Source organism: Erpetoichthys calabaricus, chromosome 8 (assembly GCF_900747795.2).
Source record: "Erpetoichthys calabaricus chromosome 8, fErpCal1.3, whole genome shotgun sequence".
NCBI lineage: Eukaryota > Metazoa > Chordata > Cladistia > Polypteriformes > Polypteridae > Erpetoichthys > Erpetoichthys calabaricus.
In genome coordinates, this window is record NC_041401.2 from 3,737,547 (window position 1) to 3,763,623 (window position 26,077).

The 26,077-nt window shown below is 42.7% G+C and overlaps 1 protein-coding gene across 1 annotated transcript in view; it reads right to left on the minus strand.

Annotated features, from left to right (window-relative positions):
• The window catches only part of ttn.1 (titin, tandem duplicate 1), a 394,831-nt gene that overhangs the window by 26,403 nt on the left and 342,351 nt on the right, over positions 1-26,077 (minus strand). Inside the window, 13 exon segments of the mRNA XM_051930464.1 lie at positions 2,477-2,776; positions 3,296-3,583; positions 3,805-4,098; positions 4,183-5,949; positions 6,047-6,352; positions 6,834-7,136; positions 7,218-7,517; positions 8,301-8,588; positions 9,092-9,388; positions 9,531-9,833; positions 11,797-12,384; positions 17,679-17,975; positions 18,098-26,077. Coding sequence (XP_051786424.1) covers positions 2,477-2,776; positions 3,296-3,583; positions 3,805-4,098; positions 4,183-5,949; positions 6,047-6,352; positions 6,834-7,136; positions 7,218-7,517; positions 8,301-8,588; positions 9,092-9,388; positions 9,531-9,833; positions 11,797-12,384; positions 17,679-17,975; positions 18,098-26,077 — 13,311 coding nt within the window.

Sequence of the window (26,077 nt, forward strand, 5' to 3'; positions counted from 1 at the left end):
CAGTTTACTGTGGTGGGTTGGCATCCTGCCCGGGATTGGTTCCCTGCCTTGTGCCCTGTGTTGGCTGGGATTGGCTCCAGCAGACCCCCGTGACCCTGTGTTCGGATTCAGCGGGTTGGACAATGGATGGATGGATGGTAAGCAGTTTATTCTCAGTTCAGTGGCTGCTTGTTGGTGTTATGAGATGCAGGGTCTCTTGAGATTATCTTGAGCAAAGAGGACAGAGAGATGAAAACGCAAACTGAAAATTGAGAACAGTTAGGCGGTCATTACCGAGGATGGAAAAGATTGGGCTGTCAAAGTAGAAATTCTAAATTCAGATCAAAGATGACTAAAAAAAAAAAAAATTCGCACTAGAGCTTACTTGAATGTGACGCGAACGATCACTAAGTTTTCTTTTTTAAAAGAAATAAAAGTATCCACTGAGAGATAGCAAATACAGCGAATGCTGCCATATCTACAGTGTTTTTTCCATGATGTCAGAAACACAACTGAGCCATCTAGTCCTGAACAATAAGGACAAGACATTGGTCAAAATGATTGCAAATCAAAAACAGACTTCAAATCAATGATCCAAAATGTAAAAAAAAAAAATCATAAAACATAAGAAAATACACGTATACATCACAGTTGCAGTAATGGAGCTTTCAATTTTTGTAAAGAGCTTAACTCAGTTGTTGTATGGCAAAAAAACAAGCACTGGTAAGGAGCCTTTCACCATCTGAAAATGGACACTTTCATGGAGCTTGCTATGTGCTGCTCTTTAGTGATCAGCGATTCCAAGGAGCTCTGTCATTTTTTGAGTAAGGATAAATCATTTACAACTAAAATAAAAAAATCCATCTGGAAACTGTCATCTGGGGCTGAATGGAAACTGAATGAACCCACCCAGTCTGTAGAGTTCTTTGTATCACTTATACTTGCTGCTATTGCTTTTGATGAAAATAAATATAATTTTTATGCGAAAGTATAAAGTCAGCATCTCTTTGCCTGATTGCTACTAATAAAGCTGAGCTGTGGCCCAATAAGGACATGAGAGGACATGCTTGTGAATTCCTCTATTAGCGGTAAAACTAGGTTAAAGTTAAGGTTTGTTAGTAAAGATAGCCCCAGTCAGCAAGTAGCTGGCCATAGACTCCCCTGAGGTTGAATATGGTGGTTCAAATTGGACAGTGAGACAGGGCAGAGGTTGTCGGTAACTGTTAGGCAGCTGATTTTGACATTTTTTCTTATCTCCCATTAAGACAAGAAATGAAGAGATTGGTTGGTAACTTTTGCTGTTAGGGGCATTTTGCAGGTGATCTGACAACACGATAAAACAAAATTACACTGAGCCCACTGGAGACTTTATGAAATCCAGTATCATTCCTCTGGCTTGACAGATGGCAGTAGGTGATCCTCTGATGGGACCCTGGTAATGAAACCATAGAGTAAGCAGCCCAAATATCTTATATTATATCTTATATATTGTCCTCACAGGTGGCGCAGTGGTAGTGCTGCTGCTTTGCAGTAAGGAGACTGTGGAAGATTGTGGGTTCGCTTCCCGGTTCCTCCCTGTGTGGATAGCGCTTTGAGTACTGAGAAAAGCGCTATATAAATGTAATGAATTATTATTATATTGGATTTGTGAACAGGATGCTGTGAGATTTTTTTCCATCCCTAGAAGCAAATATGAGGGGCGTATAAAGCCAAATGTTTGGTGGTGTTTAACAATTGCTCCCACCGCAGCTAAGGCCGAGAGTTCCAACTGGTCAAGGGCTCATTTACACATCGATAATAGGGCTGAGACCGAACGGTGGGTGAGATAAGAATATTATAAAGCAGCAAAACGGATTACCTACCCCTTGAACTATAAAGGAGAAACTGGTACTTAAGTTGCATACTGTTTTTCTGTGTGTTTGTACTTTGTTTCATATCCTTTTCTAAATTCTTATAGAGAAGGACCTCCAATATCTTTTTAATTAATCAAATTAATTCTTTTTGATATACTTGAGTTCTAAATAGCTTCAAGTTGGAATGACCAAAATGTGGCATTCATAATGTACATTACATGGGTGAATAATTACAGAAAATATTATGTTAAAGTAGGGCTTATGCTAAGCTTGTTCAGTGTTGTATGGTGAATATAAATAATGAATGAAATATATGAATGAATTTCCCCTTGGGATTAATAAAGTATCTATCTATCTATCTATCTATCTATCTATCTATCTATCTATCTATCTATCTATCTATCTATCTATCTATCTATCTATCTATCTATCTATCTATCTATCTATCTATATAAAAAGTTACTGCCAATTTCTGTATTTCACTTATCTGTGACTTTTGTTTTTGGTTCCATGTGATCTTATTTTAGTGTTTGGTTGTCTGTAAAGAAGACGTGAGTCCTAAACAATCAAGTGTCATCTGATGTGGAGCTCACTGGCTGACACACTTTAGAAAGCCTCGGTAGAATTCACTCAGTCCAACTTACTGTACTGAATCTGGGCAACGATGGGCTCAGAGTCCAAGGGTCTGCCAACACCAAACTTGTTGACGGCCGATATGCGGAACTGGTATTCATTGCCCTTAATCAGCTTAGTGACAGTGTGGGAGCAGGCTTCACAGTTGTCGGTAACAAGGGCCCAGGAGATTCTTGTGGTCTCACGCTTTTCAATCACATAATGTGTAATGGCAGCACAGCCATCGTTATCTGGTGCATCCCAGTACAAAGTGGCTTTTTCTCCAGTGATGTTGCTAAATCTTATTTGTCCTGCAGGTGGTCCAGGAGTGTCTAAAGACAAGAAAACAAAAATGTTCAGTAGATCAGATAGACAAGAATGAGAAGAATGTAGAAGCAGGGAACAAGCCTTCACAATAGCACAGGAGACCATAAACTGTGTGCTGAAGATGAGCCTTCTGACTCATTGAGAAACCAGAAGACAACCATGGATATGCTGGCAGGTCAGGAAATCATTTTAACACTACAGACAGTGTGGAGTAGTAACTAAGGCATCAGCCGCTGGGTGAATTCCTGCCTCCACCTTAGCAAGTGACCATGAGCAAAACACTCACTTTGGATGGAACATCAACTACTCACAGGTCACACCTGGACAATTTAGTGTCCCCAATCAACTAAATGCATGCCTTCAGACCGTGGGATGAAATTTGCCAAGATGCTCTGCAATAGCAACTGCTCTACCATGGCAGTGTTTACACAGTGCTGTGAGAGTCAGATTGGAAAGGCGCTATATGATAGACTGAGTGATGCGCAGGAAGGGGGAAATTAAAAGCTGAAATCTAAAATACGTACCGTGAACCCGCACATTAATGTCTACTTTCTTTGTCCCAGAAGAGTTCTTGGCCTCTACAGAGTACACTCCACGGTGGCTACGGTCAGAATCTCTAATAAAGATACTGCTGCTGCCAATAACGGTAGTCACATCAATGGCCATTTTCTTGTCAATTTCTTTTCCATCCTTGAACCAAGCCACCTGAGGCACTGGACGACCTGTAACGGAGACCTTCAGACGGATACTTTCTCCAGCTTTGACAGTGAGACCTTCAAAGTGTTCTGCTCCAAATTCAATATTTGGTGCCACTGGAAAGATTAAAGAAAACAAGATTAATCTCAAACGATCCAGTCAATCAGTCGTTTTCTCAACCCGCTTTGTCCTGAATAGGGTTGCAGGGGTCTGCTGGAGCCTATTTCAGCTAGCATAGGGCACACGGCAGGAACAAATCCTGGACAGAGAGCCACAAATGTTCTAGTGTCAATGAAATTAATAGTCACTTGGTCTAATCCAGTGGCAAAATGCTTACCGCTCTCGTCTCTTGTCATGATGTATCCAGATGACTGAGATGGAGGGCTGACCGTGCCCACTGCATTCCTGGCTATAATTCTGAATTCATAACGGTCGCCAGCAGATAAGCCAGTGACTGCGAACTGGCACTCAGAAATATCGATGAAGTTGCATCTTAGCCAGCGTCCTTTTCCTTGCCGTTTCTCTACACTGTAGGCGACAATCTTGCTGCCTCCATCCCTCAGGGGTGGCTCCCACTTCAGAGTGACAGACTCTCTGGTGACATCAATGTAATCAGGTGTGCCAGGTGGATCTGCGGTCAAGATGAGGAATGGTTAGAAAAGAAGGGCTAAAAGTGACTATCTAGGTCACCGAATCTGCTCCACATACAACTTACCAACAGGCGAAACAGCCAATGTCATTTTGCTTGGCTCGCTGGCAGGGCTGAGGCCGGCAGTGTTTTCTGCATACACTTTGAACTGGTAGTCAAGTCCTTCAATGAGGCCAGTTATCCTGTACTCTCTTGCAGAGATAGGACTGGTGTTTACCTTCTGCCACAAGATGCTGTTTCGTTCTTTCTTCTCCACATGGAATCCAATGACTTCAGAGCCACCGTCGTACACTGGGGCATCCCACTGAATGGACATGCCATCAGAGGTGACGTTAAACACAACTGGTTTTCCAGGAGGACCTGGAGGACGGAATTGATGCTTGGCCACTATATCAGGTGACAGAAGTCCAGGACTTACTCCATACTTATTCTCAGCTCGAATTCTAAATTGGTACTCTGATCCTTGGACAAGGTTGGTAACCTTGAATGTTGTCCTAGCCACACTTGAGCAGACCATCTTCCAAGATGTCTGGGATGTCTCGCGCTTCTCCACTGTGTAGCAGGTAATCTCTCCACCACCATCATCATCTGGAGCATCCCATGAGAGGATAACACTGTCTGCTCTAATTTCATCAAACCGAATTGGTCCCTTTGGCTTGGATGGTGACCCAAGGGTGATCACCACAATGTTGAATGACTTCCTGCAGACGCCGTTATCAAGGACTAAAGTGTATTTTCCGCCGTTTTCTTTCTTGACATTTTTGATGTTCAGGGATACTTTATTTTCTGTTTTCTTGAAGCGAACCTGCTCGCTTTCTTTAAGTGGCAGGTTATCCTTTAGCCACTGCATAGTTGGTCTGGGTTTACCTTTGTATGGCAGCTCTATGTGGACATTGTGTCCAATGCGTACGCTCAGCTGCCCACTTGGAATTTCAGACAAGTCAGCCTCAGGGGGAATGACATAGTCTTTGACAGTAATTGGTCCAACTTGAGTAAAATCGCTCTGTCCCTTCTCATTCCTTGCACACACTCTAAAGTCCATAACAGAAAGCTCTTTGAGTTTGGTAGCCTCAAACTCGCATGCCTTGCTGTTGCCTGCTGGAGACCACTCCTGCTCATCCTTCAGTTTCTTTTCAATGATATAGTCGGAGATGATGCTGCCACCATCGTAATCAGGCTTGTTCCACTGTAGCACAACAGATGTCTTAGTAGAATCTTTCATGGAGAGATCTTTGATGGGTCCAGGGACTTCAGTGGCCTTAACAGGTTCAGCTGTTTCACATGGCTCACCCAATCCAGTTTCATTTTCAGCCAAGACACGGAAAAAGAAGGGAGTCTTCTCGGAAAGGCCAGATATTTTAAATGTTGTATGAGCACACTTAGTGGTCACGGAGGAGTATGCCCTCTTGGTAGCGTCTCTCTTCTCAATAACATAATTGGTAATTTCAGAACCTCCATTGATAAGTGGAGGCTCCCAAGCCAAAGTGACGTTTCCACGACTTACGTGCTTGACTATCAGCTTCTGACAAGGTCCTGGTGTGTCAAATACCTTAATGTTAACAAATGAAGTTTTGGGCTCGCCCACTCCATTTTCAATGCTGAGGACGTATTTGCCAGAATCATCACGAGTGACTTGTTCAATTGTGAGAAGTGTGGAGGATTCAGTGTTACTGATGTGATATCTTGGATCCTGAGTGATGTTCTTCTCTCCTTTCCTCCAGGTGACATTTGGTGCAGGTCTGCCTTTGAATGGAATCAAGATTTCCACATTTTCTCCTGCTTTAGCTGTAATCTGTGTTCTGAGTGCCACATCAAGGTCAATCTCGCATTCCTCTGTAAAAAAGAACATAGAAGGGATGACATGAGTTTCTGATGGCTATACAGTTCTGCTCTTAGATATACACACGTCCCTCTGAACCGTAATGCTTACCAATGATATCTTTAGCCTGTACTGGCTCTGTCATCTCGAGGGGCTCTCCAGTTCCAGCGCAGTTCAAAGCTGATACTCGGAAGAAGTAATTTATACCCGGTTTCAGATGTGAAACAACATACTCTGTGGTTCTGATTTCACCCTTTGAGCTGATCATGGTCCAGTCCTCTTCACCTTGCTCCCTCTTCTCCACAACATAACCTGTAATGTTGCTACCTCCATCATAGACTGGCTTCACCCATTCAAGGGTAATCGATGATTTGGTTGAGTCCACAACCTTCAGTTTTGTAGGCTCTCCTGGTGGATCTGGTAAGAGAAAAGTTGAGAGATGTTAAGGCTCATTATAAGAGTTGACAACTGAGGCACACACACTCCAAAGAGAAGAAGGAGAAGCAGCTGATGAAGGGGTTATGCAGAACCTGTCCAGGAGACAGCTCAGACGTAAGATAGCTCTTGTTTCATACTCGCTGAGTTGCCATTTAATAATTCAAAGAGCAAATCGATCAGTATAGCTGGTTTTGGTGCCCAGTGCCTTCTGTCCATTAAACATTTTTTTTCAACCACTGCCCTTTTGTCCTTTCCTTTAAAAGCTTCTCACCTTTCTTTTAAGTCAAACCTTTCCTTGTGAAACAACTCAACATTTTATGCAGGTCTGTTTTTAGAAACCTCTGTTACATGTGGACAACTGATCAATACAGAGCTACAAAGATGAACACCATCCCATTGAAACTGGCCTACTCTCGCTTAATCGTTGAAACGAATGAGAACAAATGGGTGGCCATCTTACCTATTGGGTCAGCAGCCTTATAGAAATCTGAAGCATCAGAGAACGGCCCTTCTCCAGCAGCATTAACAGCACTGACTCGGTACTGATACTCGCTTCCCTCCGTCAGGCCAGATACTTTCTGTCGAGTGTCACGGATGGTCTCCTTAATGACCTTAAACCATCTCAGACTCTTCTTTTCACGTTTCTCCAGGAAGTATCCATTGATATCACTGCCACCATCCACAGAAGGTCGGTTCCATACCACTGTCATTGTTGATTTGGTAATCATTGTGACCTCGGGGACGCTAGGCTGTCCCGGTGTTACTGAAAGAATAAATCATAGTGTAAGCAGAAATGACCATTTGTGCAGCCGTCGATAAACACACATTAAAATGTGACACCTACCAAAGGCATTCTTGGCAATAACTGGTTCAGATTCCAGAGGGTCACCTACTCCATATTTGTTTACACCTCTGACACGGAAGATGTATTCGTTTCCTTTCACAAGCTTCTGTACAGTAACGAGGGATTCCTGCTGCTTATCTGAAATCAGAGACCACACGACTCGACTTGTCTCCCGCTTCTCCACAATGTAGTGGGTGACAGACGCACCACCTTCATCAGCTGGAGGTTCCCACATGAATGTGATCTTCTCAGCAGTCACGGTCTTCATTTGTATTATTCCAGCAGGAGGACCGGGCTTATCTGTTGAAAATAAAAATGCAAATTAATTAAGATTTGAAAACTTTAGGAGAATGTGATTGACTGTGTGGACGATCACTTAGACAAGACAGCAGGTGTGGTTATATAGCAGCTTTATTTTTCAGCATCACAGTGAGCAGAGTTTCAGAAAAACAGGCAATCAATATTACATGACAGCGTCAGGGCTCTTCTGAACCCCGTCTGTTGGGTGGGGCAAAGTTTTTATACCCTTAGAATGCGTGATTTAATATCATTATGAAATGCAACAGTCGACAATTTTATTTTACACAATCCTTGAGCTCTTCAAAGCCCCTGTGCGATGTGATTTCTTGGCCCCTTTGTTATGGCGTTCAGATGTAAACTACAGGGAAACGTGATAAGGCAGACTCATGTGTGGAATGCTTAGACCTTGAGTCCTTTGAACAAATATTTTTTTCTGTTTGCTCAGCAAAGCATGCTGAATGGTTTCGTAAAGCTTACTTCTCAGACATGAATTAGTACAAGGGAACGAAGAGAACATTCATCTTCCACATTTGGAATGACCAAACAAGAAAATTATTATAAATTTAACAACATTGTGGGTGTGGATGTTATAACTTGGAGAGAGTCCACTTACAATCTGTACTCTTGTTAGTAATCGGTGTGTGCTGTGTTAAACTTGAGGTTTAGTGTTAGAAGCAGGATTTCCGGTCCTGTTACTGCATACTTGCTGAAAATAAGCTGAGCTTCGACCCATTGGAACCACCTCAATTTTTGTAATAAGCCATCAAAAACATGAAAACGTACCCAAAATCTGAACTCGGATGGTAGCTGATGCAGAGCCCATGGAGTTCTTAAGTCTGATTTCATAGTTTCCACTATTGAGACGAGTGGCATCCTTGATGAGAATGGATGACATGTCTGTTGTACTCTCAATGGACACCTGAGCGCTGGTCTCCAGCTCCTTTCCGTTCCTGTACCACTCAATTGTTGGCAGAGGCTTGGCAATGATGCCCACCTTGATCTTTACTGCTGTGCCAGCTTTGTATTTGACCACATCTAGGTACTCAGGAGGCAAGTCAATCTCTGGAGCACCTGAAACAAACATTCAGTAGCTACATTACAAAGCATTCATTGTGAGGTTATAAATAAGACAACTGATCACAAATATCAATAATCGTTGAGTTTTCAAGGAAACCATGAAGCTTAAAAGTAATTTTAAAAAATGTAAAGTACATTAAAGATAGTCAGTTAAGGATATTTAGTTGAAATATCATTGGTAGACCCCTCCTAGTGGTTTTGGAGTTTACCAACATCTGCTTACACATTATGCACACATCACTATGCAATTCATGTTAATGGCCCTAGGGTAGTGGTCCCACTGAAAGGTGCTATATAAAACATTTGATTGACTGATTGCTATTTTCAAACTTTTAAAATGCAGCTAAGCTGGTGTAAACTGTACGATTCCAGGAGGGAGGCCATCCTAAAGTTTAGAAAGATACAGAGATTAATAGGAGACTGAGATCAAAATAGAAGAGGGCCTCAAGGTGAGAACACTCAAGTTAAACAAACAAGTGTGCAAAAGCTGAACTCACCATACGTGTCCACACATGTGACAGGGCCAACAATTAATGAGGGATTGCTCACAGAGCCAATGGCATTCTTGGCAAACACTCTGAACTCATATTTGCTGTCATGAGTCAAGCCGGTGGTGGTGAAGTTAGTTTCAATGACGTTGGTAAAGCTGGCCTTTGTCCATCTGCCGTTGGGCACATCTCGCTTCTCCACAATATATCCTGTGATCTTGCTGCCTCCATCATAGGCAGGCTTCTGCCATGAAAGGCCAATGGAGTTCTTTGTAATGTCAACCACACGTACGTTTGTGGGTGGTTCTGAAAAAGAAATAGGGGAAAATTCCTTTTAAAAACGATCTCTACACAAGAAAAAGTGTTGCTTAAACTTGCATGAGTTGGGTTTCAAAAATGGTTAGATAGATAAATACAATTAGAAATCCAGCAACAAGATAAGACTCACCGCAGGCATCGATTGCCAGCACTGGCTCAGAAGGATGGCTGACTTTGCCAACACCAGCAGCATTTTCAGCCGTCACTCTGAACTCATAGATGAGGCCTCCACTGATACTGGTGACTTTGAAGTGCGTTGTGCGGATGATCGTCTTGCTGACTTTCTGCCACAGAATGCTGTTTCTGTCTTTCATCTCTAGGTGATAGCCTATGACAGCGTTGCCACCGTCGGACACAGGCTCATGCCAGTTGACTGTGATCTGTTCCCTTGTGACGCTTGTGACCCAAGGAGTGGATGGTGGTCCAGGGATGGCTGAAAATAAAGTATACATTTGTATTATACAGTGTCTGAGGAGCACAATTTGCTACAAGCTTTGTTGGACACTAAGTGAGAACGCTCACATGTCTGTTTTGCTCACAAATGGTTATAAAAGTAAAGGTCCTGGTCTTGTATTGTTGCCTGCCCTTTGGCTAACATGTATCACCTGAGCTGTTTCGCTTGCCGTTACAACCTGCTATCATTTCATCTCCGGGCATTAAACACCCCTGTGCTGTGAAGATGGTAATAAGGTAGAACAAAGGAAGCATTTAAGCAGAAGGTCCAATAGGAAGGAATCACCACCAGTATCCAGTGTGAGTAACAAAGGGCCAATAGCTGCTACCATGGAGGCCTTATTGTGGGAGCTGTGGGATTGGACTGGGAGCCTGGCATGAAGCCCTTTTCCTCTCCTCCAGTCATCCAAGGATAATCCTGAACACAACGTAGCACAGGCGACGAAAGGGTAACACCAATGGGTTAAAGAACTACCAGCATGTAGTATTCATGGATGTTGCCAGATAATCCTAAAACCAGGAAGAAGCTTAACAGATTGCGCTACACTAGATGAAGATAAGATTTTTAAAACTCAGGCTACGTTCACAATACTACATTTTGTTCAAAAATGTAGACATTAGTCCCCACTTTCACCTTTTGTCCGGTATCACACACGTGCGAGTATGAGGCAGCTAAAGGGCTTGAATAATTGTAATTCTACAATTGGTGAGGTGCGCTGACTGTCTATGTCTCAGTTCCTCTCGGGAAATCCCACTGGGTTCCGGTGTTTGAAATGACGTCACTTCCGGTCCCGGGGGCTTCTGAAGAAGTCACTTCTGGTCCCGGCACTTTTGATGACGTCACTTCCGGGGCCCCCCGAAGATGTCACTTCCGGTTCCGACATCAATGATGTGACTTCTTCCACAGTGACTTTAAAGCCACCATCTTACCTCCTCATATTCACTTCTGTTTTGGACTCAGTATTGTGAACAACTCTTGAACCTTTAACCTTTTGCAGCCAGGGCATATTATATGGGTGGCTGCCCCAAACCTTTACAATGTCTGTTGGTCATTTTTCTGACACCTACTATGGCATTTTGAACCCTCAAGTGTTCTTCATGTGTAAATGCAAGCTACAAATGAATGTCAAGCATAGGGAACCTGTCCTCTTCCTGATTTCACCAACACGCTCGCTGTAGGCCAACGGCTATGTTACACCGTATGTGTTTTCAGTCATTTTAGTGTGGACAGAGATGCTTTTGTAAAGGATGTGAAGATGTTAGGGTGGACAGAGATCATTTTTGCTTAAAACCACCATTTTTAAATGAAAACATAGTAGTGTGGACATAGCCTCAGTTACATGGAGGAAGAACAGTTAGTGACTTGAGGGTCATGTTTTGTGTGCATTTGTGAGACAAGTCGGTAAGAAGGGAGGTTGTCCCGTCTACTAGTTGGATGAACTCGTCTGCATCTCCTCTTCTGAGAATTTCATAAAGACAAACAAAACTAGTGTCAGTGCACCGTATCCACTTGAAGGACCCTGCTGAGCTGGCACTGCATGTGGCACAGTTTGATGGGCGCTCCTTGGATTCCTCGTTATGAAGGTAATGTGGCCATTTTTACTTTGTTGTCATGCGGACTAAAGTGCAGCTACATAACTCACTATGTAAAACCATTTGCAATGGCCTGGCTGAATGGAGCCCCTCTACATGGCAGGCCCCTGTTGATGGGAAATCCGACGTTGAGCTAAATTGAACATATTATGGAACTGGAGGAACGGTGTTAAGTTGGCAAATTCATAAGACAACTGTGTATCCACTGTCAACCAATGAGAAAGTATGATTGTTAGCCTCTGACCTATTTTGTAAAACTGCTTTGTCGATTTTTATATAAAGCGCTGTGTGACTGACACACACGAGTAATTGTTTAGTTAGACGTTTTCCAAGAAGATGAAGCCACTTACTGTAAGGGAGCTTGACTGTGACACAGGCAGAGTCAATGTGGTCACTGATGCCAAAGCGGTTCTCAGCTTTAATGCGGAACTGGTACTCCTCTCCAGTTGTCAGCTTCATCACCTTGACGATGCTTCTTGCAACAGTGGCAGAGACCTCCGACCAGGCTGCTGTGCTTGTTTCACGTTTCAGAACTATGTAGTTTGTTACTTGACTGCCACCATCATAGACTGGGGGCTGCCACCTCAGGGTGACACTGTCTTCAGTCACATCACTGATCTCCACTGGACCCACTGGCGGGCCGGGCCTGTCCAGGATGACAATGTTCACAAATGACTTAGTGGTTCCGCTGGAGTTGGAGGCGGTGATGTCGTATCGTCCCGCGTCGGCAGCCACGCTCTCCTTCAGGTTGATGATGAGGCTGTCGGCCGTGGTCTCGGTGTTGAACCTCATTGTGGACTTCACTGGCACGTTGTCTTTGGAGAGAGTGATCTTTGGCAAAGGCTTGCCAATGAGCGGAATTTCAAATTTAAGATTGGACCCTGCTCTCACATATACCGTATTGTTAGGGAAGTTCTTCATGTCAATTTCAGGTGATTCTAGAAAGAAGAAGACATGAATGATATTAAAAATAATGAAGTATCATCAGTGAAGTGAGACAACACTGTTTTTTAAAAACAGAAAGCATAAGAAATTGAGGAAATAAGCAGGACATAGTAACTACTTAGTATTTATTAAATACTCAAATATAATAATGACACTAAAAACAAACGTCAATAAAATAGTCTTGTGTTTAATCTTCAAAACTAAAAGTAACAATGACAAATATAGACTTTAAAAAAAAAATAGGCATAGAAATGAAAACATATTTTTGGGGGAGAATTCTATGTTTTAGAAGATACAGGTCCAAAGTGTTGTGTGTGATAAAGCGTGTTGAGATCTTGTTCCTGCACATTCTGTAGTTGCTTTAAGGCCCTGTCACATTTCATGTCTTTTCCAGAGATTTTCAGTCGTAGCCTTAATTTAGATAATCTTAACGAGTCAGCAGCAGTTCTTGTTGTGCTGCCGGGAAGGTAGTCCCTTAAGTGACGTACCCACCGACCCACTTCAACTAATCCACAACTCTTCCTTCAAACATGTCTGATCTTGTCTTTAGTCGCAGTGTTGGCCTCTGGGACAATCAATGAATGAAATACAGAGAATGCAGCGATGAGGAATAAGGAACGAGTGTGTTTTGTACCTCACAAAACAAAACGAAGTCTGTCTGTCTGATGTCTCGTGTTTTAAGTACCACGACAGAATGGAAAAAATGAAAAAAGGGCACCTGCAGCTTCAACTCGCCATACCTCGTGTAGAAGAAACCCCCCTCCGAGGAAGACAGGAATAGTTCCATCAATTAGATTTTTATTCAATCAAAGATGAGTACATGGATTCTACGTTGCAAGGCAGAAGAGCAAAGTTCCATTTTTCTATTGGCTTTTTATAATTTCTCCTTCCTCCCCCTTCCCCTTATTTATCAAAAAAAAACCATAATATCTTTTACTTAAGCATTTTATTTTATTACGCTAATGGGCCGTCTGTTCTTATTTTTTTTTTACTTGTCAGATAGACCCTAAAGAAGGAAAGGTCATCTTTCCTGTGTCAAATAGACGAGGAGTTCCTAAAGAAACTGGAAATTGTCGTGGGTCATCTTACTGCACCCTGTCTTATGACAGACACCTGTATGAATAACCTGCCGTTACAGCAAAACGGCTCCAACAGCTATTAACCCTCAGTAGCTTGCAAGAAGTTCATTTTTCTTTCACACTTGTAACCCTCCTTATGACACTGGCCACACACAATTGGTTGTCAGAAAAAGAGCCAAGCACAACTGTCCTGGAAAGTCAGCCCACAGTCACAGTCACAGTGACATGCCAGTAAGTTTCAGTCATTTAAACTGATATGGTTTGGTGACAAGAGCAACAAGGATAGTTGGAAGTCTGGCATACCTTACGACCAGAAGTCACATAATCGGCACATCGGCTTTAGTCATTTTAAAGTAAGAGTTTTCCACTTTAACTGCCAAATAAACACAGGGATGTCCAAAATAAACATCTGTGCTACCTAATGTGAAAACATTGTGTTTGTGTAAACTTCTAGTAATCAAAATACAGAAATATATGTTTCTACTGCCTAGTGAACTGAAAATAAGTGATGATGCAACAACCCCAATTTGTTGGGACTACTGTTGTGACGTGAACTTTTGCATACAAGTTGATTAATATTTTGTATTTCTTTATTTGTAGCTTAGACAAAGAAAATGTAATATTAGTGTTACATTATTGATAATAACAGCAATGGTTTGATGGTTTAAGAACCCCTTCCTCTCTTTTAGGACTGAGTCTCTTTGTAATTTTACGACAGGGTTGGGGTGAAATGCCTCACACAAGTTTGGCTAATATTTCTCTGCAGGACTCCTAGTCAGCTCCTACAGGAAAGCCAGGCTGCCTAACTGCCAAGCTTTACCTTAACATATGGTTTGGAAGGCAGGTGTGAAGGTGTTCTGTCCCCCCATTGGTCTGAAGTATGACTGTTTGGGACTGGCTTGTATCAGAAGCCTTTAAATACCATGACATCCTATTGGCTCTAGGGGTTGGACAGAAAACCTATAAATTTGCTTGCTTTACCTCACTCTCTCTCTCTCTTACCAAACTGAGGAAAGACCATCTCACACCATGAACTGAAAAGGACAACACAATGAAGAGCACAGCTCAGCAGCCATATTGAGACGGGCATGCGGCCTGTTCTGAAGAAAGCTGACCACAAATGAGGACTTAACTAGAGACATTTTAAGTAACTAGATAGATAGATAGATAGATAGATAGATAGATAGATAGATAGATAGATAGATAGATAGATAGATAGATAGATAGATAGATAGATAGATAGATAGATAGATAGAAATGAAAGGCACTATATAATAGATAGATAGATAGATAGATAGATAGATAGATAGATAGATAGATAGATAGATAGAAATGAAAGGCACTATATAATAAATAGATAGATAAGAGAGACACTATATAATAGATAGATAGATAGATAGATAGATAGATAGATAGATAGATAGATAGATAGATAGATAGATAGATAGATAGATAGATAGATAGATAAGAGGCACTATATAATAGATAGATAGAAATGAAAGGCACTATATAATAAATAGATAGATAAGAGAGGCACTATATAATAGATAGATAGATAGATAGATAGATAGATAGATAGATAGATAGATAGATAGATAGATAGATAGATAGATAGATAGATAGATAGATAGAAATGAAAGGCACTATATAATAGATAGATAGATAGATAGATAGATAGATAGATAGATAGATAGATAGATAGATAGATAGATAGATAGATAGATAGAAATGAAAGGCACTATATAATAAATAGATAGATAAGAGAGACACTATATAATAGATAGATAGATAGATAGATAGATAGATAGATAGATAGATAGATAGATAGATAGATAGATAGATAGATAGATAGATAGATAGATAGATAAGAGGCACTATATAATAGATAGATAGAAATGAAAGGCACTATATAATAAATAGATAGATAAGAGAGGCACTATATAATAGATAGATAGATAGATAGATAGATAGATAGATAGATAGATAGATAGATAGATAGATAGATAGATAGATAGATAGATAGAAATGAAAGGCACTATATAATAGATAGATAGATAAGAGAGGCACTATATAATAGATAGATAGATAGATAGATAGATAGATAGATAGATAGATAGATAGATAGATAGATAGATAGATAGAAATGAAAGGCACTATATAATAGATAGATAGATAAGAGAGGCACTATATGATAGATAGATAGATAGATAGATAGATAGATAGATAGATAGATAGATAGATAGATAGATAGATAGATAGAAATGAAAGGCACTATATAATAGATAGATAGATAAGAGAGGCACTATATGATAGATAGATAGATAGATAGATAGATAGATAGATAGATAGATAGATAGATAGATAGATAGATAGATAGATAGATAGATAGATACTTTATTAATCCCATGGGGAAATTCACAAGTGACAAGTCTGTGTACCGCCTGAAACTACACATCAACATTTATCAGGTTGTATGGTTGCCAATATTCAAATGTACTTTGCCTATTGTTATTATTTATGAATATTATCAATAATATATTATTTAAAGTGTAACTTAACTCCTGCTCGTCTTTTACTGCACCTAATTGCCTGAGGTTATAAATGTAGAAGGGAAGGTGAGGAGAAGTTATATGGTACAATACCTTAGAAACAGTGGTAAGTCTGTGAGATTTGACGCATTCTGACAAAGGCTACATATTAATAATACAAAAGGGGAAAGTAGAGCAAAATGTTACTCTACCAAGACAAAACAGACTATAAAACCATGTTGGTAGGACATTCTCTGCCACCCAGTACAAAACAACTTATTTTGATCAGTTTTATGGAAATCGAGGCACAGGAATGTCTGCACTAGTGTTCACCAGTCAGTCCCCAGTGTCTAGTGCTGAATTTTGTTTTTTCCAGGGGAACACTTCGCAATACCTGACATGGAGTACATGAAGTATGACAGCCATGTCTGAGTCCAGTTGTGCCTACAGCCTTCAGAGACACAAGACAGTTACATAAGCCTCACATGAGGTGGAAGTGGCATTCGTTAAGTTTTATTCAGGGTTTCTTCCCCGGCTTATATTTATATTAATTTTGTGCCTGTCCATGGTTCTGCTCATTTTGTTCTGTTTATTTATTATGGTGTCACTGTGTTGTGTTGTTGTTTTTTATTACATTTATTGATGGCTGTGCACTGTCCAGTTAAATATGCCTATGTTACATGTTCATTGTTGGCAGTTCCACCAAGATGTCACCGCTACTGAGACCACCCCCTGGCTATGTGTGAAGTGCGGCACAAGGCATCAGGAAATTCATTGAAATTCACCGGCAGATATTCAGGTATTTCTTTTTAATTTGGATTTAGAAATGTTGGTTACCAGCGTTTTTTTTTGCTGTTTTTCTTGTTATTTCTCAGCTTAGAGACTTGTTAGCAATTCATTTTTGTTCTTGTTTAAACATTTTTTTTTGATATTTAAGTGTTTATAACATAAATCTTTTAGTTACTTATGGTTTGATTTTTCAGTACAAGCCCCTGTTTTCAGGGTTCTCCCTCTCGTGAGGCATTTTTGAGATTTTTAATCTTTTAAACCTGCTTAGGGCGTAGTCATGCCAAAGTCTGCTTTTTGAAAGTAGGAGACTGACTGGATTAGGGTGAGGCTGATGTGGACAGGCCAGTGCAGATTCTGGGCTGCTTTTTTTGAAGGCCACACTCCATCTTGCAGCCACGATTTGCCACTAGAGCTATTCCTGCTGTAGTACTTGGCTATACCACAGGACCATCCCTTCAGCTTGAGAGCAGTTTCCATTATTTTACCACAACTATATTCACTTGCGTCAACCCCTTGCTTATGAAACTCTGGGATTCTTTTCATCCCATTATGGTTTCTGCTTTTAGAATTCTAGAGCTAATTGTTATACGTTCAGTGTCAAGTCCTAAGACCTTCATATTCTTGAACCTTATTCTTGAGTAGAAATAAATAATTTCCTGGAAATATTTTCAGGCTTTGGCCCATGTTGATTTATGACTTTGATTTCTGTGAATCTTGTTGGCTGATATCTGCTCGAATTTAGCTTACAGCTGCCCTTAAATCTCTGCTGTCCTGATTCTACCTCTGTATCAATATCCTCTTAGTTAGATCAAAACATTCCAAACATCTTGAATTTGGTAATGGATGAAAGAAAAACAACAAAATAAACAGAGATGAAACATAAGAACTTACCTAGTTGATCTTTAACCATCACAGGGAGGACCATCTCTTTAGGATCACTCATTCCTGCCTGATTTTCTGCGCTCACGCGGAAGAAATATTCAGTATTCTCCTTCAGGCCATGGATGACATAATGAGTTGTTTTCACAACGGCACACTTAACCCACTTCTGCTGGCCCTTCTCCAGCGCTTCAACCATATAGCCAACAACTCTACTTCCACCATCATGCTCTGGTTTCAGCCATGACAGAGACACACTTTCCTTGGTAACTTCGGTCACTCCAAGCTTCTCAGGAGGACTTGGTTTCTCTGTTATGAGACACAATTACAAGACAACAAAAACAAAACAGTTAGAACAAGACAATATTTCCAAAGTTTGAATATCCTGCAGTCAAAATGGGCCAGATAATGGAATGGAATGGAACGCATACCTGTGATCTTAACTCCTTCCTTGCCCTCAGCAGGTAGCCCAATTCCAAATTCATTCTCTCCAGTAACTCTGAAGTAATAAACGGCTCCTTCTTGAAGATTTGGAACTTTGAAGGTCAAGCGGTGGCAGTTATTGGTGACGGACACCCAAGCCTTCTTGCTGGCTTCACGTTTTTCTATGTGGTAGTTCTTTACCGGAGCACCTCCTTCATTTTCTGGGACATCCCAGGAGAGCACTGCAGATTCCTTGGTGACTTCTTTCACAAAAATGTTACAAGGTGGACCAGGAGAATCAAGGACTTTGACAACTAGTGTCAATGTTGCTGTTCCAACTGCATTCTGTAGGGTTACTGTGTACTTCCCAGAATCCCAACGGGTTGCCTTCTCCACTGTCAGAGATGTGCACGTGTCTCTGGTGTCAATGCTTGCCCTGAGTCTCAGGTCTACATCTTCTTTGCTCCACATGACATTAGGGACAGGTTTTCCTCTGAATGGTACTGTGAAAGTGAAGGAGCCACCTGCTTTCACGATTAGCGTTTTACGCAGCTCATTGTCGATATCAAAGACTGGCTCCTCTTCCCTTTCCTTGGCAATCTGAGGTTCAGAATTGGCGCTTGGTTCACTGAGACCAACCTTATTGATGGATTTCACTCTGAACACATATTCAGCTCCAGAAGTAAGGCCAACCACAGTAAACTCTGTTCCTCTAAGGTTCTGGATGGCAGTCAACCAGTCTTCATCTTCTGTTTTCTTGTACTCAACACAATATCCAGTGACAGGTGAGCCTCCATCAAACAAAGGCTTTGTCCAGCCAACAGTAATGGTGGTCTTGGTGGAATCAACGATCTTGGGCTTGGAAGGAGGTGATGGCAAGAAGATTGGATCCACTGCTTTAATCAGTGGAGATGGTTCACTGTGAGCACTCAGGCCAGCTGCATTTTCAGCATAAACCCGGAATTCATATTCACATCCTTCTCTGAGGTTGGATGCTTTCACTCTGAGGTCATATACTGGCTTTTTGTTGACACGCATCCATCTCAGGCCAGTCTTTTCTCTTCTTTCGATTACATACCCACTGATTTCACTGCCACCATCACTGGTAGGTCTTGCCCAGCAGAGTGTGATAGCTTCACTGGTTATGCTTGTAATCTCCAGGTTCGTTGGTGCATTTGGAACAGTGAAAGGATCAAGAGCCTTGACTGCATGGCTTTCAAGTGGCTCACCAGTACCATACTTATTAATTCCCATCACTCGGAAAATGTATTCATTGCCTTTCAACAGTTTAGTAGCTTTGCATGAAGTTGTCTTCACATCAGCATCCACCATGGTCCAGGCAAGTCGGCTTGTTTCACGCTTTTCTACAACATAGTGATCGATTTCAGCACCTCCATTTTCCTGTGGTGGTCCCCAAGACAGACTGCATTTCTCAGCTGTAAGGCCAGCCACCTGTAGTGGGCCTGCGGGAGGACCTGGTCTATCAAGTACTTTGCAGTTTACGGCCAGTGATCTTGTACCTGCCACATTCTGTAATGTCAAGACATACTGTCCTGAGTCCCTGCGGATGCAGTCTTTCACTGTAAGCACCGTGCTGGTGTCTGTGGAAACAATCTCCACTCTTGCCTTTTCTTCTATCTCCTTCCCATCCTTTGACCATGAAACAACAGGGTGAGGTCGTCCAGCAATGTCAGCATTGATCTTTAGGATGTCACCAGCCTTCACGACAACAATATCTCGGAATTTGACATCCATCATGATGCGGGGCGCATCCACATCATCCTTTACTGTGATTGGACCAGTGCATTCAGATGGCTCACTGATCAGACCAGCAGCGTTCCTGGCGAAAACACGGAAATCATAACGCTGATCTTCTGTGAGGCCAGTCACATCAAAGTAATTCTCCTGAATGTTTGTGAAGTTGCACTTCAGCCAGCGACCATCTGGCAGTTCCTTACGCTCAATGATGTATCCTGTGATCTTCGCACCACCATCGTATTCTGGCTTAGACCAGGAGAGAGAGACACATGTTCGGGTGATGTTTGTTACCTCAGGTTGACCAGGTGGATCACATGGATCCCTTGCAGCCACGGGCTCACATGCTTTGCTGCATTTTCCTACACCAACAATATTCTCGGCGTAAACACGGTACTCATACAAAAGGCCTTCTTCGATTCCAGTCACTTTCATCTTTGTGTCGGTGATCATGACTCTGTTCATCTTGGTCCAGAGGATGCTGCTTCTTTCTTTACGCTCAAGATGATAGCCAATTACTGGGCTGCCTCCATCATTTACTGGTTCATTCCATTCTACGACCATAAAGGCTTTGGTTGCATGTGTGACACAAGGTGTGGCAGGAGGACCAGGTGGCTTATATGGATATTGTGCAACAATCGCTGATGATTCTCGGCAGTAGCTCTTGCCATAACGGTTTTCAGCACACACACGGAACTGATATTCAGAGCCCGTAGTCAATCGGGAGACCTTAATGGATGTCCTGGCAACTGTAGCAGATACAATCTGCCATGCTGTTGTGGTAGTATCCCTCTTTTCAACGATGTAGTTGTTGATATGGCAGCCTCCATCATACTCTGGAGGTTCCCAGGAAATTGATATGCTGTCAGAGCTGACCTCATCTACTTTGATTGGTCCTGGTACACCAGGCTTGTCCAGTACAATTACTCCAATTTCAGCAGACTTGGTGCCAGCCACATTTGTCAAAATTAGCTCATATTTCCCAACATCTTCTCGGGTGGCTTCCTTGATTAAAACTAGGGTTGAATTCTTAGATGTCGTGACATTCACTCTTGTGGTCTGTTTGAGGGGTTGGCCATCTTTCTTCCACTCCACTGTTGGCAGAGGTCTGCCTCTGAAAGGTACGTCAATCTTAAGGTCATCACCTGCTTTTACGCTGAACGTGTTGAAAAGCAGTTCCATGCTAGGTTCGATTTCAATGTCCTTGGCAATTACTGGGACTCCTAGCTGCTTAGGATCGCTCTTGCCTTTCTCGTTTACGGCCAGAATTCTAAATGAATACTCTTCTCCGGCAGAAAGGCCTGACACTGTGGCTTCAAGTGTCTTCACTTGGGCACACATTGTCCACTTATCGCTGCCTTTAGTTTGCATTTCAACAACATAGCTAGAGATTTTACTGCCACCATCATGATCGGGTTTCTCCCAGGAAAGGGTGACACTCTTGCGTGTTACATCCACTAGGGTGACCTTGCCAGGTGGCAAAGGAGCTTCTGATGCTTTAACTGGTTCTTGTGTTTCAGCTGGCAAACCTACTCCAAACTCATTGACTGCAAGCACACGGAAGTAGTATATGCCTCCCTCCTGGAGCTGATCGACTTTGAATGTGTTCTTTGTGCAGTTGTTGGTAACGGTTGTGTATGCCTTGCGTGTGGTTTCACGCTTTTCAACAATATAGTTGGTAATCTTTGCTCCTCCATCCAGGAGTGGAGGTTCCCAAGTCAATGTAACAGCGTCTTTCCTTATTTCCTTAATGGAGAAATTAATTGGAGCGCTTGGAGAGTCCAGCACTCTGACGTTGACAAATGCAGACTTACTTCCACTGTTATTCTCGAGTTTCAAGATGTATTTGCCACTGTTGAACCTGTTCACGTTGTCAATTACAAGCATGGTGTATGAGCTTGTCACTTCAATCTGAGCACGCTCAGAAATGCTACCATCTTCCTTTTCCCATTTCACCTCAGGCTCAGGTCGGCCCTTGATGGTGACAAACAGGCGTAGAGTTGCACTGGCACGCACAGACACTACTTTGCGAAGGTCAGCGTCTAATTCTATCTCAGGAGCTTCAAGCTTCTCTGCCACAAGTACCGATCCGGCAATGTCAGCGGGCTCACCAACTCCTTCAATATTAATGGCACAGATGCGGAAGTTGTATTCAGTGTTCTCCTTTAGCTTGGTGACACAGAAACGAGTGGCCTGCACACCCATTGGAGGAGTGCATGTGGTCCATTCATCTGCACTAGCTTCCTTCATTTCCACAACGTATCCTTTCACCTGGGCTCCTCCGTCGTAGATAGGCTTGCTCCAGGCCAGGGACACAGATGTGCTAGAGGTATCTGTGACTTTGGGATTGTTTGGTGGGCCTGGTGGATATGTGGCATCACAGGCTCTGTAGAACACGGATGGTTCACTTGGCTGGCCAACACCAGCGGCATTTTCAGCTGACACACGGAATTCAAAAAAGTGTCCTTCAGTAAGGCCGGTTACTCTGAGTCTCAGATCGGTCAACCTCTTTTTGTTGCACTTTGTCCATCTGATTCCATCCTTATCACGCTTTTCTAAGATGTATCCCTCTATTTCAGCACCACCATTGTCATCTGGGCGGTTCCATGTCACCACCATAGAGTCTTTTGTGATGGCGGTCACCTCAGGAACTGAAGGTGGTCCTGGTGGCTTGAAAGGATTACGTGCAAGAACTGGCTCAGATTCCAGTGGCTCACCAATGCCATACTTATTCACTGCCATGACTCTAAATATATATTCATTACCAGTAAGGAGTTTGGTCACTTTATGGCTGATTGCTTGGACATTATTAGCCACCTGTGTCCAAGACAACCTGCTGGTCTCCCTCTTCTCAATGATGTAATAAGAGATGCTAGCACCGCCATCATGTGAGGGGGGGGGGCTCCAAGCCAAATAGCATTTCTCAGCAGTGACTCCAGTGACTTTGAGGGGTCCGTCAGGAGGACCAGGTCTGTCCAGCACTTTAACTGTTATAGGTACTGTTTTTGTTCCACCGACGTTGCTGAGGTTAAGTACGTACTGGCCACCATCAACCCGAATGCAGTCTTTGACCAGGAGACTTGTCCTCTGGACTGTTGATTTCACTTCCATTCTGGCAACAGTTTGGTCAATCTCTTTGCCCTCCTTGAGCCATGTGATGTCGGGAATAGGCTTGCCATGAATATCAGCTTCCAGAATAAAGGTATCCCCTGCATTTACGACAATGACGTCTTTATATTTGGGATCCATTGAAACTCTTGGGGCCTCAATTTCATCCCGTGCAGTAATTGGTCCGGTGCTTTCAGAGGGTTCACTGAAAATACCAGCTGCATTTCTTGCGATCACTCTAAATTCATATCTTTGGTCTTCCACTAAGCCAGTAATGGTAAATTCAGTGTCAATCACATTAGTAAAACTGGCTTTCATCCAGCGACCTTCAGGCAACTCTTTCTTCTCCACAATGTAGCCTGTGACCTTGCTGCCACCGTCATACTGAGGCTTGGTCCACTGAAGTGTAACGTAGTTCCTAGTGATGACAATTGCTTCTGGACAGCCTGGTGGATCACATGGGTCTCTAGCGACAAAGCATTCTGAAACTTTACTGGCTTTGCCAATTCCTACAATATTTTCGGCGTATACTCTGTATTCATATTCAATGCCTTCTTCAAGATTGTTGGCTTTAAAGCGAGTGTCCTGAATGAGTGTCTTGTTCAGCTTCGTCCACAAGATGCTATTTCTTTCTTTCCTCTCCAGGTGGTAGCCCAGAACGGCACTGCCACCATCATTCACTGGCTCATTCCATTCAATTACCATGTGGTCTTTTGAAGCAAATGACACAAATGGAGTGCCAGGTGGACCGGGCTCCTTGTATGGATACTGCACCACAACCGCTTGGGAATCCAGAGATGAGCTCTTGCCATATCGATTTTCAGCAAATACCCTGAATTGATATTCAGAGCCTGTCTTCAGTTTACCTACTTTAATAGTTGTCCTAGCAATAGTAGCTGACACCATCTGCCACGAGGTTGTGGTTGTGTCCCGCTTCTCCACAATGTAGTTATTGATCTGGCAGCCTCCTGTATACTGTGGTGGTTCCCAGGAAATGATGACATAGTTGGAACTTACTTCATCGATGCGGATTGGGCCGGTGGGAGGACCTGGCTTATCGAGAATAATGATGCCAATTTCTTCTGTAACTGAGCCTGCGCTGTTTGTCGCAGTGACTGCATACTTGCCAAAGTCATCACGATGGCTCTCTTTGATATGGAGGATTGTGGACGTTGGTGTAGTCTCCACGTTTAGTCTTGTGGTTTGCTTGAGTGCTTGCCCATCCTTTGTCCAAGAAACAGTAGGCCTTGGGCGACCAATCACTGGTATATCCACCTTGAGGTCTTCTCCGGCCTGTACGTTGTATGTGTTGAACATGAGCTTGAAACTGGGCTCAATTGTTAGATCTTTAGCGATGACTGGTACCGCCAGTGGTCTTGGGTCGCTCTTTCCTTTCTCATTGTAGGCAATGATTCTGAAGTTGTATTCATGCCCAGAGCTTAAACCGGTGATAACAGCATCGCATGTTTTGGTCTGAGTCACAACTGCCCATTTGTCAGACCCTTTAGGTAACATTTCTACCAAGTATCCCATAAGTCTGCTGCCTCCATCGTGGTCTGGTTTCTCCCATATGAGAGAAGCACTTGTCTGAGTAACATCTATGAGTGTAACTTTTCCTGGTGCAAGTGGTGCCTCTGACGCCTTTATTGAATCAATGGTCTCAATAGGTAAGCCAATTCCAAACTCATTCTCGGCCATTACCCTGAAGTAATAGATTGCTCCCTCAGTGAGATTTTCAACTTTAAAGCTGGTCTTGTTACATTTGGAGGTGACGTTGGCATAGGCCTTCCTGGTTGATTCACGCTTGTCAATCACGTAATTCTTGATCTTACTGCCGCCATCAATCAATGGGGGATCCCAAACCAAAGTTGCCGAATCCTTCTTCACGTCCTTCACGGTGAGGTTCAGGGGAGCTCCAGGCGTATCGAGGACTTTTACGATGACAAATGCTGATTTGACGCCACTGCTGTTTTCTAGCTTCAGAGTGTATTTTCCAGCATCATTTCGATCACAGCTATCTATGGAGAGCTGAGTGAAGTTGAGGGCCTTTTCAATTTGTGCTTTCTCTGGTAGATCACCTTCATCCTTGGACCAGCTGATTTCAGGGGCTGGTCTTCCTTTGAAAGGTATGCTTATCTTCACAGATCCTCCAGCACGTACTACAATTCCTTTCCTCAAATCAGAATCAAGGTCAATTTCAGGTGCATCAAGTTTGTCTTCAGGTTTGACGGTTCCAGGAATGGCTGCTGGTTCACCAACTCCCAACTTATTAATAGCACAGACCTGAACCTTATACTCCTGGTGTTCAATAAGTTTAGTAATTTCAAAGCGATTGATGCGCAGACCAGTTGGTGGAGTGCACATGGTCCATTCTTCTTCATCTGCCTTGCAGATTTCCACAATATAGCCTTGGATTTCACTGCCACCATCATAAATTGGCTTTCCCCATGCAATTGCGGCTGAGTTCCTGGTTGTGTCCACGACATGAGCATTGATTGGGGGTCCAGGCTTATAAATAGGATCACAAGCTTTAAAGAATGCTGTTGGCTGACTTGGTTCTCCAATGCCAGCAGCGTTTTCTGCAGACAATCTAAATTCATACTCATGGTCTTCGGTTAATCCTGTGACTCTAAATCGCAAATCAGTGACTCTGCGCTTGTTGCATTTTACCCATCTGATTCCAGTTCTGTCTCTTTTCTCCACGATATACCCAACAATTTCACTGCCTCCGTCACTGTCTGGCCTGGTCCAGCAAACTGTCATGGAGTCTTTCGCAATGTTTGTTACTTCCAGTCCCTTTGGTGCTCCAGGTGGTACAAATGGATTCTTCATCATGACGGGTATGGACTCCAAAGGCTCACCAACCCCATATTTGTTAACTGCCATGATGCGGAAGATGTACTCATTGCCTTCCAGGAGCTTGGTTGCCTTGAACATTGTAGCAACAACATCTGAGGCGACGACAGTCCAAGCAAGGCGGCTGGTTTCTCTCTTTTCTATGATGTAATGTGAGATATCACTTCCACCATCGTGTTGTGGAGGGGCCCATGACAATGAACATTTATCAGCTGTTACACCGGTAACGTGAATAGGCCCTTCAGGGGGTCCTGGTCGGTCTAATACTT